The 19940-nt window shown below is 38.5% G+C and overlaps 1 protein-coding gene across 1 annotated transcript; it reads left to right on the top strand.

Annotated features, from left to right (window-relative positions):
• Positions 1–10: 10 nt before the first annotated feature.
• Positions 11–19786, top strand: PLAA (phospholipase A2-activating protein). The gene is made up of 14 exons (XM_014956409.1): positions 11–163; positions 2114–2307; positions 4583–4683; positions 4767–4887; positions 5229–5396; positions 6386–6521; positions 6997–7166; positions 8088–8245; positions 8716–8935; positions 10001–10069; positions 11479–11550; positions 12405–12506; positions 15683–15847; positions 17359–19786. Exons 1-14 carry the CDS (start codon positions 15–17, stop codon positions 17922–17924), a joined length of 2391 nt encoding a protein of 796 aa, XP_014811895.1. The 5' UTR covers positions 11–14; the 3' UTR covers positions 17925–19786.
• Positions 19787–19940: the final 154 nt, after the last annotated feature.

Below are 19940 nucleotides of genomic sequence, written 5' to 3'. Positions count from 1 at the left end.
GGCCCCCCCCCGCCATGGCGGGCGAGGGCAGCGGGTACCGGCTTCGTTGCTCCCTGGTGGGGCATGGGCAGGACGTGCGGGGCCTGACCCGCGGCCTTTTTCCCCCGGGCGGTTTCGTGTCCGTTTCCCGGGACCGAACTGCGCGGCTCTGGGCTCCTGACGGGTGAGCGCTGGGCCGCGGCCTTCCTCGGCAAAGCCGCCGGTCGCTGGGCGAGGCGGTCCGGGTTGCAGTCGGCTGGGAGGGTTTCCCCCCCGCGGTCGTGTCCTGTGGTGGGACGGCCGGGTGGATCGGCGGGGGCTGGGGAGGGGGCGGGCTGGGCGCGGCGGCGGGAGTCGGTTCGCTGGGGGCGGGCGGGAGAGTTTGCGAAGGGCCAAGGCGTGTCCGCCCGCTGGCCCGCTTCTGGGGAAGGCTGTATTTGCTCGAACAGTTAACTCTTATGTCGACATTTTGTCGTGCTTTGCAGACGCTGATAACGTCTGTAAATCTGGCGGTCTTTCCTCCAGGTGATGTTAGTGTTGTTTCCACCTCTTGGTATTCAGTACCAAAGTGATCCCTCTAAGTAATAATGCAGCGTTTTTGACAGTAAAGCAATACTCTTTGACCATTTTTGAAAAACTTTTTTTTTTTTTTCCCCTTGCTGAGCAGAATTCCTTGAACATAAAATGGAATATGAACCAAAAACTACACAGGAAATTTAAATACACTAAGACTTCGGATAAGCAAAAAACCCAACACCGTTTCTCTGATATTCATGTCATACAGGGTTGTTTCCTACTGCATTTGTCTTGTTGAATTAACTCAGTGAATTTTTCAGCATATCATTGAGACCAGAAGAAGTAGTGCTAAGCAATGTGCGTAGGAGGTGGTGGAGAGGTAGGGTATTGCAGGAAGCCACAGGACGTATCTCCTCATCTGCCTGTAGTTTCAAATTGTGAACTGTGAATCTTTCCACTACCTTCCAGTGAATTGGATAATTGGCAAATTTGCCTGAACGCTCGCGTGTGTGATTAAATTGATATCTCTACCTCTGCAACTGAGGAGGGGAAGACTAATCTCATTAAGTGTGTCTTGTTAAATCTCTCATCACAAGGGGAGAACTTGTTAAATTGCTTAGAAATTTATTGCAGGAAAGGACCTGTGATTCTGACACGTAACTTTTGAGAGCTGTGTGAGGGAGACATGAGTAACATGCAGTGTTATAGTGGTCGTAATGGTTACGTCTCTCTGCTTTGAAGATGCTGGTGTTACAGTAGGTAGGGTTCAGTGTGTAAGCAAACTGGTGAATGTTATTTTTGTCATTTAAATTTTACAGGAAAGATATGTTACCTACATGTGTTCTTTGTACCTTCAGCAGAGAAGACATTTTAGAATTTAGAGGAGTGTCATGATTTACCTATGTATTTCAAGCTTTCCAAGCAGTAGAGTGTGAAGGATGACAGTGTGATATGATACGTTATGTTTTTTGGGGCGAGGGGGAAACAAACAGAAAAAGGAAAAAAAAAAACCCAAACCAAACAAATGCCGCCACAGCCCACTCATTTATTATGTGGGGATAACAAGCTTTTTCCAGTTACTGCTATCACTATTGAGGCTGGATCATGATGAAGAAATAGGGGTGCTGCTTGAGTCAGTTATAATCCACTTAACTATGAAACCTCTACAGTACTCCTAATTAAGGGCCAGTGAATCGATTTGGCAGGCAGTAAACTTCCTTTGTTTATGTGCCCTGTTATTTTAAGGTATATTGAGCTACATATTTGAGTCTTATTTGAGACCACAAATAAGACAAACTGTAACTACTCATCAAATTGGGCATATGAGCAAGAAAAATGAACCAAGGAGCAAGAAAAACCAAAACTAAGTCCTTTCAGGCCTACCATTACCAAAAGATAAGTGGAAAACTTTAAATATCACTTACTGAGTTGGAATGCTGGGATATAATTTTTCTGGTAAGTTTTTCATTCTTTCTAGATCATCCATAGTATTTATTCAGCACAATACAAGCAGAGTTATTAATCCAAGAGTTGGAGTATAAGACAACTGTTGTAATTCAGTACGTCAAATAAGTAATGTTTCTGTCATGACTCCCAACTGATTATCATATATGTTTAGTCTTAACAGGGGTTTTACTGAAATGCACTGTATGAGTGGCCACTCAAATTTTGTATCTTGTGTGTGCATCATACCTCCAAGTGACCTCTATCCTCGTGGGCTGATTGCAACTGGTGGCAATGATCATAATATTTGCATTTTCACAGTTGACAACCCAGCTCCTCTTTACACCCTTAAGGGTCATAAGAACACAGGTATGTAGTCTGTCTTTTTTTTTTTTCTTTAATTTGTTGCATAAAATTTAACGTGATTTGTTAGAGAGGAAATTAAGTTAAAGTTATAAAACTCAATTTTGATTTCTTTGGTATTTAATGTAGCAAACTATTTAATTATGGCCTCTGCAAAATAGGATTTTATAATCTCAATGACAGTTCATTGCAAGGATTTCCAAGTTTACATTGATCAATGCTTGAGCTTTTACTGTATATGTGAACACATGGCAATTTACAGAATGATAACCCTTTTGCCAAGAGTTGGACTTTTAAGAAGCAGTTCATTTTGTTCTGCATGAATTGAGCTTAATTTTTATTCCCAAGTTGATGGAAGTAGAAAAAGTCTGCTTCCTAAGTAAGCAAACTTTCACTGCCCATTTTGTTACCTAGATGGGGATCTAATATTAATTGATGCTTTAAATATTAGTAAAGACTAAAAGTTTATTAGAGAAATTTCATCTCTCTTCAGTGAGGTCAGTGCAGCATGTGACATACTGAAACAACTTTGTATACCTTTTCTTGAGCTATGTAACAAGATTCAGAAATTTTCATATTAGCATGCTAAGGTTTTCTGTTTTGTGTGGCCTGGTTTCAACTGGGCTAGAGTTATTTTTTTTTTCCTGGTGGTTGTTGTGTTTCAGAGTTCCTAAGAAAGGAATGTCAATAATGCCTGTTGTTTTTAGTTGTTGCCAAGTGATATTTATATTTTTCAAGTTTTCATCTTCCCATAGAAGCAGATAAGAACCATAGATAGAAGAATGGAATGGCCCAAGGGATATTCTGTACCATAGATGTCATGATCAGTGGGGTTAAAATGGGGTTGGCTGGGGTGGGGATGGAGTACTTGCAATCGCTGCTCGGGAAGGTAACCAATTCACCTAGTGGTGAGAGTGACTTGTGTCATTATTATTTTTATTTTCTGTTACTGTTCTATTAAATTGTCTTTATCTCAGCCCACAAAGATTGTGTGTTTTTTTCCCATTTCCCCTTCTTTTTTCCCTCTTTTTCTCTGCCCTTCTAGCAGAAGGAGAGAACTTTTTGACAGACTGTGTGGTCCTAGCTGCTGGCTGGGGTTAAAATAGTAGATTAGCTCACAACAGTGAGCTAATTGACTATTTAACAGACCTTTAAATAGTCTAATCATGTAATTATAAGGTATCAAAAATAAACATTTCAAGTTTTGGAGGTTTTGATTGTTTGGTTGGTTTTTTTTTTGACTGTTAAAGGATCGTTGTGGAGACCAGTTTGAAAATACCCTGGACTGCTAAACAGCATCTAAAATTTATGTTTGTATTATAAAGCTCTTGGCTTTCTCTGAGAGAAAGACAATGTCACTGTGTAAGGAGGCATGGAGTAACTTACATACTTTATCAGAAGCCTAGGATGGATGAGTAGTTAAAATAATATGTGACATCCCTCTTCCAACAATGTGAAAAGGGATGAGATGTTCTAGACAAGTTATAGGTTTCCCTATGGCAATTTTTACAGTAACGTAAAACACTAAAACAGATTTTATGATTAATGTAATTCTACATTTTTTAAAGTGGGGAAAAAGTAGGACATTATAAGTGATGGGTAGAATACTGTCTGGTTTTCACTGTGGAGTCATAGAAGCAAGAAACATCAGGCCCTACTTCTGTTTTATAAATTATTAGATGGACAGGGTACTCTCTGTTTATGACTTAGTTCTTTTTGTAAACTTTTATTAGTAAATCTTATTAGCACCCTTTGTCTTCAGTTTTGTACCTGTTTTTTACTGGAGCATTTGCAGATTATCTTTTTGCTAAATCTTTAAACGTCACCACAATTTCTTGATACTAATATTTTGCCTTCTAAAAGATGAGCTAAGTATTTTTTATTCAAAATCTTGCTTCTTGAGGACATAATACACGTTGATTAAGTCTTGGCTTTCTCTATCATCTTAAAACTAAAGCTTGGCATTAATTCTGTTTCTTGACTAGTTACTTAACTTGCTTGTCAACGTATTTTAGTCTGAGGAGAAGAGATCTGATACTAAGAGAAATTTATAAATATGAATGGCAAAAAGATGTGAAATTTTGACATCTAAAGTGAAGAGATTTTTAAGCAGCACCTTTCTAGGTTGCAGTGCAGCTACAGTTCAATGTAACTCTTCCCCAGACTCCTCAACACTAAATGTGCTACTAAGTAAATCTTAAATAAATCACTATAAATTGCTGGCATAAGATTGGTGGCAATACAGGAAACTTGTCAGTGCTAATTTGAATATTAATTCCAGTTTGCAGCCTTTCATCTGGGAAATTTGGTACATTATTAAGTGGATCATGGGATACAACAGCCAAGGTCTGGTTGAATGACAGATGTATGATGACATTACAGGTATGAAGTTCCTCTGTATGACTATAAAATAGGTCCTCTTGATTTGATTCTGACAAGTCTAATAATGTCGCTTTCTTTTGCAGGGTCACACAGCTGCAATATGGGCAGTGAAAATACTGCCTGAACAGGGATTAATGTTGACTGGTTCAGCTGACAAAACTATTAAACTGTGGAAGGCAGGCAGATGTGAAAGAACTTTCACTGGTAAATGTTGCTGCAGTTGGTAATTTCATCGGGGGCGTGCGTTCTTTTAAAAAGAAAAAAAATTAAAAATCCTACCTAAAAATTGTGCAATTTTTCTACAGTTCAAAGTCCCTCAAGTTGCATGCACAGAAATCGCATTACCTTTAAAAGGATTAGATTGTTTTTAGAGAATAATGAGCAATGAGTTGCTTTTGTTTGTTTTGTTTTTTTTTTTTTTCAATGGCTTCCATAATGAAGATTGGTTGCTGGGATTTATATGTGAAATAGAAATAAACAGAAATGGTATACTGCTGCTGAAGGAAAGAAAAGCCGCATTAAAATTGTTCCTTTCTTTTATAAAGGACATGAAGACTGTGTGAGAGGTTTAGCTATTCTCAGTGAAATGGAATTCCTTTCCTGTGCTAATGATGCTACTGTTCGAAGATGGCAGATCTCTGGCGAGTGTTTGCAGGTGTATTATGGACATACAAATTATATATACAGCATCTCTGTCTTCCCTCAATGTAAAGGTAGGATTATTTTTGTGACTATTACTGAACATTGTTCCAAAATGAAATAGCAAGGTGGGCATTCTGTGGAGCTGTCACAACTAACAAGGTCAGGTAGAGTTTAATTTACTTGTTTTCTTAGCGTAAAAAAATTAAAAAAAACAACTTGTGATTGACTCCAAATCGCACCTCCAGCAGAATTGTTCTGGTAGTAGGTGAGATGAAAGGTCCTGGCATAGGCCTAATTGTAAGGCTTAAGTGAAACTTTGGCAAAGTGATAGGCAAAATTATCTAGCTTGCCAACTGTATTTCAGCACTGTTGCAAAGCACTAAAATGATAATGTGTGGCTTACAGAAAGTTTTCAAAGTGCATTACAAGTAGTTTAAGTTAAGAATGCTATGTGTGGGGCTTAATTGCATTTTTTTTCAGAGTTAGAAGTTTAGAGGTTCAGGACTAACTTGCAGACAGTTGCAGAAGAAATGCCAAGTCAGTGATCTTTGTGTGGTGTGTGGAACACTTGTGCATTCATTCCACAGCTAAATTGCATGTATAATAGCGGATGTGTATGTTGTAAATCTCTTATGCCTTAAAATTCCCCATTGAGGAGTTTATAGACTTTAGAGAGTGCCTTATGCATGCTTCCTGAAAAAGCAGGCCTACCTCGCATGTATAGTGTAAGATAAAACAGTGGTGGTCACAAAATTTTTCAAAGTTCCTTGTTTAAACTTCAAAAGGAGGAAGGAATCTTTTGTTTGTCTTGAGTGTAATTTGATTCCCTGTCTAGCTGCTTAGTCCACAATTTATTCACTTTTTTTTTTTTTTGAGAAGACAACTATGCGGTAGCATTCTTTTAAATCTCTTCTTGCAACTGAGAGGAGTATTAAATTTGTAGAAGAGTTCTTTTACTGTTCTAATTTTTAGATAGTTGCAGAATGGCAGTGTCACAGTATCTAGTATCACGGTACACCGAAAATATACTTTAAAAGTTTTTATTACTTTTTCTTTTCAGATTTTATAACTACTGGAGAGGATAGATCTCTTAGAATCTGGAAACGAGGAGAATGTGCTCAAACTATCAGACTTCCAGCTCAGTCTGTATGGTGCTGCTGCGTGTTAGACAATGGGGATATCGTAGTTGGTGCAAGGTATTCAGGTTTTATTCACAGTGTATTTTTAAATGAAATTGCAACCTTCACTTTGCATATCAGTTTAATCTACGTTTAAAAATACAGCCATCAAAATGTGTGTGTGGATTAAATTTAAATGTGCTGTACTTATTCCAAAAAGTCATTCTTTTGTTACGTCAATTTCAGAGGTAGAGTGAATTCTTTGGGAATGTGGTAAACCATGAATAGAATGAGAATGGACTTACAAGTACGGTATCAAGAACCCTTTTGATAGGCATGTCCTACCTTGATTTTAAGATCGTACTACAGATAGGGCTACCTGCTTAAGTCCTTCTCTGGGTGTTTTCAGCATGAGCGCAAGCTTTCATAAAAATAATTGGGAGGGCTTGTTAGAAGTAGTGGTCATTTCTTATGACACAGAAGTCACCACTAGAATGTATGTAATCATTTTGACATTTAAAATAGTATTTCTGTTTGTTTTCTCTCCGTTCAGTGATGGAATTATAAGGGTGTTTACAGAGTCTTTGGAACGTACAGCAAGTGCTGAGGAGATTCAAGCTTTTGAAAATGAGCTTTCCCAAGCATCCATTGACCCTAAAACTGGTGATTTAGGAGATATTAATGCTGATGACCTTCCTGGAAGAGAACATCTTAAGGATCCTGGTAAGTTATTGCACTGTTGTCAGGTTAGATATACCTCCAAATGTTAGTTTTGGGTTACTGAAACTTTCCATAGTTTTCAAAATTTAAGCTTTGATCCCTTTCAGAAGAGTCACTGAAGAAAACAGCTTAATTTTGCTCTACTATCCTTTCATTAATTCTTTTGAAGGCAAGGCTTTAGTTTAAATATACGGGGTGTTTTTTTGTAGACTAAAATGGTATAAGATATTTCTCTTATGAGAGTTTAAAAGAAGGTGGAATTCAGGATACTGTAGCGTGTTTGAGATGTTTTAGATCTGTTATGTCATCTGTGCCAGTAGTATATGAGACAGTTACGTAATTTGCCAAAAGATTACTGAATGTGGATTTTTTATGCAAACTGTCTGCATTAGTTTTTGGCTTGCAAAAGTTTGTCTTACCTTACTTTACACTTTTGAGGTACTTGGGAGATTACTAGGAATACAGTGGAAGCAGTGGTAGTTAAGATTACTCTTAAATAGACAAATACTTTTTCCCAAGGCGAAGTAACCAGTGACCTCAGCCCTTGGCTCTGATCAGCAAGTGGCATAAAAATTACAATCGTATGAAGCTTCCCATCATGTTAGACCATGGGAGAATATCACCTTTCTTGATTGTCATCTCCCTGGGAAAATGGTAAACTTTTGAAATACTTGACTTAAGGATTGCTTTTGCAACTTAGTCTGGTGGCAGTTACCATTACTGTAATTGTGAAACGCTGATGTCGAGATTTCTGCTATTCTTGTTGTGACATCTATTATCTAGTTACTTCCTGTGCCGTGACTTTATATGTTGGTGAACTATCCTTTCATCTTTAAATGTGAGCTGTATTTGAACACTTTTTTCTCTTTTAAAGTAAATCATGTTCTTGAATTTGTTCAAACTCTTAAACACTCCTGTCTACAGGAACAAGAGATGGACAGACACGTCTTATTAAAGACAATGGGAAAGTAGAAGCATATCAGTGGAGCGTTAGTGAAGGAAGATGGATAAAGATTGGTGACGTTGTTGGTTCTTCTGGAGCCACACAACAAACATCTGGAAAAGTTTTATTTGAAGGAAAGGTATATGCGAACTTTAATTGATTTTATTGCTCTCTATAAGATACTAATTTTATCTCTCACCTGATTTTAAAAAAAACTTAGGAATTTGTTGTGGTTCAATATTTGAAGCGTGCTTTTAAGACTGAAGTTTTTCGAGGCATCTGAGTGCCCTAGAACTTTGCAGGCAGCCAGAGCTGTCTGTGAGAGTTGTCTGACACATCTGTTATTGTAATGTATCTGCACGCACCTTATCATAATAGGTTGTTCTAGCCTGCTCTTCTTGAGACAGAGAATTCTGGAAACACAGGGTATGGTGTATGTATTTTTTACTTGCAGCCTGTGGAGGAGAGTGTTATTGATAAAATCTCCAAGTAGCAGCATTAAAGTTCTTAGGCTTAGCCCTATGCCATTATTAGTCTGCATTTGATACAGCCTGATGTAAAAAGTGTTGACAAACTTCTATTTTGTTTTTGTTTTTAATGTCCTTAAAGGAGTATGACTATGTTTTCACTATTGATGTAAATGAAAGTGGGCCTTCCTACAAACTGCCATATAACATCACTGATGATCCTTGGCTGACGGCATACAACTTCCTGCAAAAGAATGATCTAAATCCTATGTTTCTGGATCAGGTGGCCAAGTTTATTATGGACAACACTAAAGGGCAAACTCTGCTGAGTACAAGTGCTCAATATTCAGATCCATTTACAGGTAAAAATTATAAACTTAAATTATGACATCAGGTCTCCTCCTGGCTTTGTGTTATCAGCAGACTTGCTGAGGGTGCACTCTGACCCATCTTCCAGATCGTTAATTAAGATGTTGAACAGGACCAGATGCAGTACTGACCCTCGGGGTATGCTTGGCCTCCAACCAGGTGTTGTGCCACTGATCACCACTCTCTGGGTCTGGTTGTTCAGACAGTTCAATCCACCTCACTTATCTGCTCAGGCAGATTTCACTGTTGTAGCTCGTGCGCTTCTGTAGGGCTTTTGTGTCCTTAAATGTTTGAGGGCAAGGTGCAGATAGATCTGACAAAACAAGACAAACTTGTGAAGTATTTGTAAGAACAAATCTTCAACAAAACTGTAATCAAGCCAGTTGTATTTTTCAGTGTAGTATGGGTTTTTTTTTTTCCAGTGGAAGAAAATGCCACTCTTCATATTCGTCGAAGTGGTGGCTAGGTGCTGTTAAGGCAATCAGTTAAATACAAAAATGTAGTTAGAGAATGAACTGAAACTGAGTGAAATACATAAATGACCCTTTTTCAGGGAGGATATGGAATGAGTTAGTTACTCATAAGCTGAACCATTTTGATCAATTACATCCTGTTTATCACATTTACAAAAGAAAGAAGTCTTATTTCCACTGGTTTCACTAAGATGAAGGTAGGAATAAAATATCATAAAATAATTGAGCTAAATCATTTTATTGCAATGAACTAGAAATGCGACCAGAGGCTGATTGGGTTCAGATGTATCTCATGGAACTGCAGTCATCTGGACTTATGTGCATACCTTTGATTTGGCTGCATGCAAATGTGTACTATGTATGCCCCAGAAAACAAATTCCTGACTCTCAAATAATTAGGAAGAATTTGTTCAGCATCAAGGGACTCTTTTGTGGATAGGATCAGATTTCTTTTCATAAAAACTTAACAATAAGACATATTTGATGTTTGGCTTTATTTTTGAGTGTTTCTGTCTGAGAAGTATTGACATTCTAATAACATCAAGCTCTGTATAGTAGTCATTGCTTTTCTTACTGTTTTACCAGGTGCTGGACGTTATGTTCCAGGCTCTTCATCTGGATCAAGTACAATACCTGGAGCAGATCCATTTACAGGTAATGGTAAATTCATAATCTGTCTCGTTAGCATTTAAGATGCATATTTTAATCATGTTCAGTTGCATTCAGTGTTCAGCACGAGAGCACTGGTTTTTGCAGTTCTCCACTTGGGCCAGGAGTGTGGTACAGACTGATAAGGTGGACTCCACCACTGTCGAAGCATGTCCAGCCCTGCTTAGGAGAGCCCTCTGCTGTCTCATCTGCCTCCTGTCACTGTTCTCTACAGCAGAGCAGTAGGTCTTAAGCCTTATGTTTTGTCAAACTCTCAGATGCACGGCCAACACGGCAATCGGTATATTCATACAGTAGTTTTCTTTTTTCCTCTTATTATTCCTTTTCTTATTACATTACCTTTATTGGTACCTTGCACCCTAAATTTTAGATTCCAGCTCTCCCTGCTCTCCTAGCTAGCTTGAAGTCCTACTCAGTAGTTTAACAAGCTAGTTTGCAAAGGCATTCCAGCCCTGCTTTGTCAGACAGATGCTGAAGTCCTGCCTGCAAAAGCAGCAAGGCAGTGAGTTGCTGACCCACTTGATCAGCTGACTTCCACTTGATGTGGAAGAATACCAGGGTAACAGTCTGAAGGCCAGGCAAGCTTTGCAAGCCTCTCTGCAACATCCTGACCTCCAGCAGACACAAACCTCCCATGATACCAGGTCATGCCTCCATACCTTGCAGGAGGAAGCCTCCCATCGCTGCTACTTGCCTTTCCCCTTTTTTCAGCCATGAGGTGCCATCTCAGCTGGCCTGATGCATCCATCCCCTGTTGTGTGGCCTCACCAGTGCTGGGGCACTGTGCTTGTTCTGCATTTGCAGATCTACAGGTGGAGCAGAAGGTTATGCTCTATTGCCAAAAGCTGTAGCCTACAGTCTTCCCCATCTTGACAGTCTTTGTTCCTGTTCTGTGGTCTCCATCTGTCTCTCCTCCCTTGCTTCATGTGGCTCCTCAGGCTGTGGTCTCTGCACATGCCAAGACCCTGCAGTTGCTTCATGTGAGGACTCAGTGCCACAAACAGAGTACACCTCCCACAGGAGAGGCCACTGCTCGCCCCCGTACAGTGAGAGGCCAAGCCTGGGCAGCAGTGCCATCCCCCTGTAGCTTCTTGTGCATAAAGTATCTACTGTGCTGGTGGCCTTTGCACCAGTGGGTGCCAGAGACCATGCCAGAGTGCCTCACAGCTACAGGTCACTGAGCTTGTGAATGCCATCATCACCCCCAGCACCAACCTCATACACAGGCATAGATTTAATCCCTACATTTCAGGAAGTGTTGAAGACTTCTCTTTAATTCCTTTAGTGCAAAATAACACCTTTAATAGTGATGTTTGAAAACTGGTACCTAAATACAAATATATGTTACCCCTTTACCAGCGGTGGTGTTTAAAAAACCTAATGTCTCCGTGCAGGTGCTGGCCGCTATGTTCCTGGTTCAGCATCAAATGCAGCCACTCCAGTGGGTGGGGTTGATCCTTATACAGGTAAGAGATGATACCTGCCAATGAAAAGCATCCTTGAGCTTTTGCTTCAGTTTTTCCTTTGACGTGGAATTTTATTGATGCAAACCTATACTTAATTAAAAATAATTAGCAGGTTGAAGCTGCTTAGAGTCTCAAAATTATTCAGAAAATACGGAAAACAGAGCCTTCCTTTACACGCAGGAGTCACGCACGGAAGTTTTAAAATATATGATAATAATCTGTTTACAAAGAGAAATTTTGGTTTCCTACTTGTTATGTTGTTGATCAAAGAAATCGGTATATCTAGTTAATGGAAATTATACAATATCAGCCACTAATTCACCTAAGGTTGTAGGAAATTATTACAAGCAATGATTAAAGCTTTTTATTACTCTCATTCTGAAGAGATATTGGGCTACTATTGCATGTGACATAACTTGGTCATATCTGCAAATCTTTCAATATATAAAAACTTCGCCTATTCATTATGAAAATAATCCAAAGATTAGATTTCAGGGACAGGAGGGATCTTTGCTGTAAAATGACCCTTGCCATTTTTGTGCTTTAAGTGCAATACAAATTCCTGTGAGTGACTTTGCATTTAGTTAATATAATTCAGAAACCCCTGTTAATAATATACACTTGTATAGTAAATTTTTACATGAAAGGAGAACAGTTTATGAAGGTATTGCCTTAAGCTTTAACCCTTGAATGTAAAAATAATGCAAGGAATGGCAGCTATTTGCATAAGCAATCATATCTTTTTAAAACTACTTTTCTGACTAATGTCCAGCAGGAGAGACTTACTGGTTGGATATTGTTCTATGTCAGACACTTTAGTACACCGTTGAACTTCTTGTACTTCCTTTATGTAGGAAAGGGTGCCTACCAATCAGCTGCAGCTAAAGTTGAAAATATTTATTTTCCGAAGATGGATGCTGTCACATTTGACCAGGCCAATCCTACACAGATACTTGGTAAGTTTAATTTCAAGGATGTTTTTATTTTTCATCTGTTTGAAGTAACTTCACTTTTGATCTTTTCAAAAAGCTGATTTCCCATAGCTTTCCTACTATTTCTTGGTTTTGACCTTTTCGAATTGCATTCATCATTTTAATGGTGCATGTATTTGAAGGCTTAGGAGTGTGAGTAAATTTCACAAAATCTCTAATACAGGACACCCTTTTCTTTTTCCCTCAGCTTATATCTGCTGTTGTTTGGCATCTTTTTTTCTTTTTTATCAAGCTGGTACATTTAAATAATGTACTTTTTTTTTTTTTTTTCCCCTAGGTAAGTATGCAGGTCATGTGCAATCCCTTTCTGATTTTGCTTATGAAAGTTTTAGTTCGCCAGATAACCATACAACGTAATCTATGAAGTGCTTGTAATGCCTACAAGTATCTCAAGGACGGGCTGAGGGAGGAGGGAACCAGACTCTTTTCAGTAGTTGCCAGTGAGAGGACAAGGGGCAATGGGCACAAGTTGGAACATAAAGGGTTCCACTTCAATATGAGGAAGAACTTTTTCATGGTGAAGGTGACAGAGCCCTGGAACAGGCTGCCCAGGGAAGTTGTGGAGCCCCCTTCTTTGGAGATTTTCAAGACCCGCCTGGATGCAGTCCTGAGTGGCATGGTCTGACACACTCTGGGTGGTCCTGCTTTAGCAGAGGAGTTGGACTAGATGATCTCTATGGTTCCTTCCAACTCTAAAAATTCAGTGAAATTCAGTGAAACTCACTGCTAAAGTAAGGCACTCTGCTATTTCATAGAATGCAATGATGACTTCTGTATTTAAGCAGAACTCTCTGCATAACAGAAAAAGGAAAACAGTGTGCAATATTTACTAATTGTACACTTTTTTTTGGTAAACTATATTTTTGCCTTGTTTTTCCCTCTCAGGCTTCATTCCTATTATACTATCTCTTCCTCTATTTTTTCTGTAAATGTTCCACAAAATCTCTACCCCATTTGTCACCAGTTTATGTTTCTGAACATACATTAGTACATCTAAGGGTTTTGTAAAACTAGTTTGTATTCACAGTGTACCTGCCTTGAACATCTCCAAATTAAAACTCTCTTGCTTCCTTCTCTCCCCTTTGTATACAGAGCTTGAAAGTGTTGTAGTTATCCAGATAGTCTGATAAGGAAACTTAAAACAAGAGATTCTGCTTTTTGGAAAAAGTATACTTTCACATTTATCCAACTTCTTGAAGAGGGCAAGCTTCTGGCCTTACAGTCATGGAATCATAGAATGGTCTGGGTTGAAAAGGACCTTTAAATGTCATCTGGTCCAAGCCCCTTGCTGTAGGCAGCAACATCTTTCACTAGGTCAGCTTGCTGAAAGACACATCCAGCCTGATCTCAAACACTTCTAAGGAGAGAGCAGCCACAGCTTCTCTAGGCAACCTGTTTCAGTGTCTCTTTGGTTTAAAACCATTACTCCTTCCTGTCCAGTCCTGCCACTACAGACCCAGATAAAAAGTCTTTCATATAAGCCCCTTTTAGATACTGAAAGGCTGCAATAAGGTCGCTCCAGAGTCTTCTCCAGGCTGAACAACCCCAACTCTCTCAGCCGTTCCTCACAGGAGACGCATACCAGTCCTCTGATTTTTGTGGTCCTGCTGGACCTGCTCTAATGTCTTGCTTGTGCTGGGGACCCTGGAGCTGGACGCAGTACTCCAGGCGAGGCCTCACAAGAGTGGAGAATCGCCTCCCTTGACCTGCTGGCCACATACATTTGGTATATGGTTGACTGTTTGGGCTGAAAGTGCACATTGCTGGCTCCTGTCCAATTTGTAATCCACCAGTATCCCCAAGTCCTCCTCTGCAGGATGTCAGTCCATTTGTTGCCTATTATTGATACTGGGGATTGCCCGGCCCAGGTGGAGTACCCTTGGCCTTCATGAAATTCATGAGGTTCACATAGCTCCACTTCTCAAGCCTCTGGGGCCTTCTGTATACAGTACTGCCCTTCTACATATTGTTCAGGTTTCATTTTCTGTTTAAAAATACCATTCAGAATCTTCAGTCACCCTCGTCCTGTTTCCCTGAACTTTTTTGCACTCTGGTAATTTGTTTGTTCAGGGAGAAGATATGGGGTTCACAAACTGGATTTTTTTTTTTTTCTGGAAGTTGTTGGTAGTAAATAGATTTAGCCTCCTCTTAGTTTTGCACAGACTTTACACTAAAATTTTGTTCAAAACTTCTTAAGAGGGAGAACGGCAAGGCTGGCTGATTTTGCTGATTTTCATTCTGCTATGTTATAGCAAAGCAGAGACTTTTATTTACTCTTAAAAGCATAGTGTATCAGTTTATTTTTGTCCAATATTCTTGAAGGGTAAACATATTAGCCACAGGCTTAGTGGGTTGTTTGGTTTTTTTAAGCTTAGAATCTGAAACCTAGGTTCACTGAGTTTCCTGTGGTTTTGTTACAGCACGTGGTTAAATACTCTTTTTAATATGGCTGGACTGGGATAGATTTAATAGCTATATGGGGTTTTTAATAGGAAGCCTGCAGTTGATTTTTGTGCATACTGTAAGACTCATTACTAATGTAATGCTGCCTGCTTGTGTGTTTATTGGCATGACCGTCATCAATTCTGGAAGAACAATGATTGGCAGGTGCTTAAGGCTAGGTCTATTTTAAGCAAAATTCTGTACATTACAATAATTTTTCCAATACTTTGATTTTTAAAATTACATTGAAATTTGAATATAGGATGTGGTACAATCATATTTTTCTTATGGCACTTAAGTGAAAATATAAAAACTGATCACGCTAAGAACATACAGTTTCTTTTTTGTTTCTACTACTTAATAATAGAAAACAGCAAAAAAGGAATCACATTTCAGTTACGAAAACTAATGGTCTTGTTTTCTGCATTTTTGCCTGTGTGTAGGCTAAGATGTGAATTCTGAATCTTTGTGTTACAGTATTAGAGGGAGCTTAACAGTAGCAAACATTGTGATGATTAAAACCTTGAAATTAGAAAATGATAAAACTGGAAAAAGTAGGGTTTAAAAATCTAAATCCCTCCTAAAACAACTACAATAATTGTAACTTGTTTATAAAGTGCTTTTGTAGTATTTCATTCGAAATCTGGATTTGTGAAGTTCTGCTGTCAGTAAGCCATGCCTCTTCTATTGTCTTACAGGCAAATTAAAGGAACTCAATGGCAGTGCAACTGAAGAACATAAGCTTACAGAAGATGACTTGATAATCCTAGAAAAGTTACTGTCTACAACATGCAACAACTCCACAGAAACACCTACAGCACAGCAACTTGAGACTTTATGGAGAGCCATTAACTGGCCTGAAGGTAGACAATTACAATTATTTTTTGTATCATCTTCACCGTGAACCAAAAGTTGTCTTAAGCTGGCTCTTCCATAGAGTATATTCCAAGCAGTTTATAACCCAAGTAGAAACTAGATAAACGTATGCTAATGGCTCCAATCGGTAGCAGGGGCTGTGACATGAATTGCACAACTGGTAATTGGTCTTCAAGTTTTGTTTTTGGCACAACAGTAAACACCAAGGAGAAACCTGATATGAACATCATGGTTATTTCATTAGCAGGAGCATCCTCAAGAAAGAAGTGTGAGGCTTGTTTGGAGATAGAGCAAAGAAGTGTGAAGTTGGAGACCTAATTTTTTATCAGATGAGGGATGGAATTATGGCGATAAATTATTAAAAAATCCCCAAAGTAGCTTCTGCTTAATATAGTAGTAAATAAGTTACTGAAGCTAAGTTATGTGGTCAGAACTGCATTAGTGGAATAACATTCTGAACAAACACAAGTAGAAGTGATAACATTTCAATTGATAGTATGTTGTCATGAGCACCGATGGATTGGAAGGGCTATTTTGGTTGTTACTGCACATTCTGGAAAAAATGGATACATTGCATATACAAATGTCTAAGCATGCAGCTAAAACGAACTGCTTTCTTGAAATTGCAGTTAAAGATTTATTAACAGGAAGAATATTTTGGTGTTAAAAATTCACATTCATTATATAACATAACTTAAACTATGTTTCGCACAGCTGGGAGCTGGTGATAGCTAATGTCATCATACCTTTCAGATTCTTTATGTTGTACAAGGCATTAATTCTCAAGATTCAGCATATCTGCAGGCCAAACTGCTCAATAAGTAGCTAACCAAGTTCAACTCTGGTTTGGTTATAAACATGGGTAACCAATAGTAGACTTAAGGAGCCAGGTATATTTGACATTTGGGAACATGATGGGGAACAACTAAACAAACTCTTCAGTTTGGTTTCCTTAAAATGATTTCCAGCTGATCGGTTGAGGACATCCTTTTTTTTCTTGTTGTTCTTTGCAAATTAAGTCTGAGAGTTGAAGGTAGTCTAAATTTTTTTTCCTCATTTTTCTTTCTGTAAGCAGTTTTGTACCTATGTATATTGTAAGATACGGAAGGAGGACAAAGGGAACTTGTAGGGGTGTTCAGTCACTGAGAAGTTTTCAGAGACCTTTTTGGATTAGTTACCATATTTTCTACTTGTCTTCACTGTTATCAGTTAGAGCTTTTAGGAAAGATTTTAAGATTTTTTTGCAAAGCACTGTGTTTATCCGAAATTAAGGAGCATGTTTTTTATGATTGAAGTGTTACTAGAATGGGTTTGTCAATACTTGTGTTTATGAATTTCAAACAACTTGTGCTTTACCTGGATCTCTTTCTGCATGAACTTGTTACTGTCTGTTCCCAAAGCAAGGGGTTTAAGAGTGTCTGTATCTGAAAGAAACTCACCAGTACATTTGCACATAACGCAATATTAATAGAATTTTTTTTGTTGTTTTGTTTCTTAGATATTGTCTTCCCAGCCCTAGACATTCTTAGATTGTCTGTCAGGCATCCCACTGTGAATGAGAACTTCTGCAGTGAAAAGGATCACGTACAATTTATCGTCCTTCTCCTTAAATTTCTGAACCCTAAAGGGAAGCAAGCAAACCAGCTGTTGGCACTTAGAGCTCTTTGCAATTGTTTTGTCAGCCAGGCAGGCCAGAAGCTCATGATGGAACAGAGGGGTGAAATCATGACTCAAGCAATAGAAATGAAATCAGGCACTAATAAGAATATCCACATTGCACTTGCCACGCTGACGCTGAACTACGCTGTATGTTTACATAAAGTCAACAACATTGAGGGCAAAGCTCAATGTTTGTCAGTAATCAGCACAGTTATGGAAGTCGTTCAAGATCTTGAAGCCGTTTTTAGACTGCTTGTCGCTCTTGGGACGCTAATCAGTGATGATACAAGTGCTGTGCAATTAGCTAAGTCTCTTGGAGTTGACTCTCAAATAAAAAAGTATGCCTCTGTATCAGAACCGGCTAAAGTAAAGGAGTGCTGTAGGTTTGTTCTTAATCTGCTATAATTGTTTGTTTTCCTTAGCAATTGGGAGACACAATGTATGCCGAAAAAAAAAAAAGATACTTTTGTTCATATTTTGTGACAGACTATAATTGGGGATGAATTACACTTGATTTGTTGCAAGATACAGAGCAAATAAAACTTTTTTCACTGTTTGTCATTTGACTGCTTTTCTGAAGTCTGTAGTGCACAGGATCTTTGCAAGAAGTACTTCTAACATAGCTTAGATCAAAGTAAATCACCAGGATGTCAAACTGTCTCAGTATTTAAAGGTCATCTATATGGAAATGTAGGAGATGGCTGTGATTGGGTGACTGTCAACTCCGATGCCTACCCCAACCATGTTTCTGTGTTTAAGTGCCATGAGTCTGTTTCTTGACTGTGTTTTTTTTTGTTAGCAGACAAGGGGCCCTGAGAACTGTTAAGTTCAACCGTGCTTTTCACAACCAACCTTTTTCGTTAATACTGGTTAATATTAACCCTTGTCAAATATCCTGGTAAGAGAATGGCTTGTACCTAATTTTTCATCAGCTTTTTTTCCACTTCCTTTTTGAAACCTAGCTGTTTTATGACTCTTACTGTTTTTAACTTAGAATTAGGTGACTTTTTGAGGGGTAGACTCTTTAACTGCCGTATAGATGTCATGCTTCACTGATAAGTGAATATCTTTTAGCTTGTAAAATGGCGTGACCTTCTACAAAAGCTTTTACATGACTTTTGACTTAAACGACAGGAATATTACATCAGTTGATAGCAAGTGTCTTACTCTATGTTGTAAAATATTAGATGATGTAAAAGGAAAAAAAAAAAGAGTCATCCTGAAGAGTGGGAGAGAAATTTAGGTATGGAGAACAGATTGAGCAGCAGAAACTGGAACAGTCTTCCTAAAGAGATGGTTGATGTCCCCAGCCTGTCAGCGTTTAACAGGCATTTGGACAAATGCCTTTCATTTGTGTTAACTTTTGGACAGCCCTGAGTGGTCAGGCAGTTGACTAGATGATCATTATAGGTCCCTTACATCTGAAATACTCTGTTTTAAACTGTAAAAATGTAAAGTCAAGTTTTATGAAGTAGCTTTAATATTACTGTGGTGACTATTCGAGCAGATCTAAGAAGTTCAGCTCAAAATGGGGATGTTATTTCTTACTACTGTAAATGTTACACTTTGGTTTAGAATTAAGATGAAGCCAAGATGTCCATGTTCAAAGTTACATTCTTCATTGACTAATAGAATGGCTTTTCTGGCATGTGGGCTCTTCATGACATGGTACCTGTCTGCCTCATCAGTGTCAGACAGGAAGGGTTTTGTGACCAAGAGCTCTAACTTTTTTTGTTCCATCTAACTGAACTGTCTGAATTACTGCACTTGCTTCCAGCAAACCTTGCTTGTCAAACTCTTAGTTGCACACTTGTACTGTTATACTTCTGATGAATTTCCAGATGCATACCCTCAGAGTCTTGATCATGGCTTAGTTGCAGGTTTTCTCATTTGATCCATTGCAGGTTGATGTATGAGGCAATCCAAAAGATTATTCAAGATTTACAGTGCTTAACAATAGATCAGTCCCTTCCTGGGAAAACATCTAAGAAGCTACCTTTAGGAAACATGTCTGTGAAATAATGTGCCTGTCTGTTGAATTTTGGTTGCCTACTATAAAATTGTTCTTGAAGCTTTAGCTTTTTAATGTTGTGCTCTTTAACTGTGTTTGTACATGTGCTATTTTAAGAAATTATATTCATCTAACATTTTGGTTTTGTTATTGTGGGATTGCTCTGTTACAGATTACCTCTTTACGTGATAATTGTCATTAATTTCCTAGACCAAAAATTATGTTTATATTAATAAACATATTCTGGCAACTCAAAGAAATGGTATATTAAGAGATATTACGAAATTCACTTAAATTTGCAAGGAAATGATGGGACGTAGCAAAAAATCCTTCATCTGGGGACAGGAGCACTACATGTTAGGCAAGGTATACAAAGCAGGGCATGAATACTTGATAGCTGCTGCTACCAG

The sequence above is a fragment of the Calidris pugnax genome, unplaced genomic scaffold, assembly GCF_001431845.1.
Source record: "Calidris pugnax isolate Ruff unplaced genomic scaffold, ASM143184v1 scaffold262, whole genome shotgun sequence".
Classification (NCBI taxonomy): Eukaryota; Metazoa; Chordata; class Aves; order Charadriiformes; family Scolopacidae; genus Calidris; species Calidris pugnax.
This window is presented reverse-complemented; position numbering and strand designations above follow the sequence as displayed.

Excerpts from the sequence above, each read along its gene's own strand:
- PLAA (XM_014956409.1), top strand. The coding sequence starts at position 15 with ATGGCGGGCGAGGGCAGCGGGTACCGGCTTCGTTGCTCCCTGGTGGGG. Across the intron at positions 4,888-5,228 it reads ATGTGAAAGAACTTTCACTG|GACATGAAGACTGTGTGAGA; the intron begins GTAAATGTTGCT and ends TCTTTTATAAAG. Across the intron at positions 7,167-8,087 it reads AGAACATCTTAAGGATCCTG|GAACAAGAGATGGACAGACA; the intron begins GTAAGTTATTGC and ends TCCTGTCTACAG.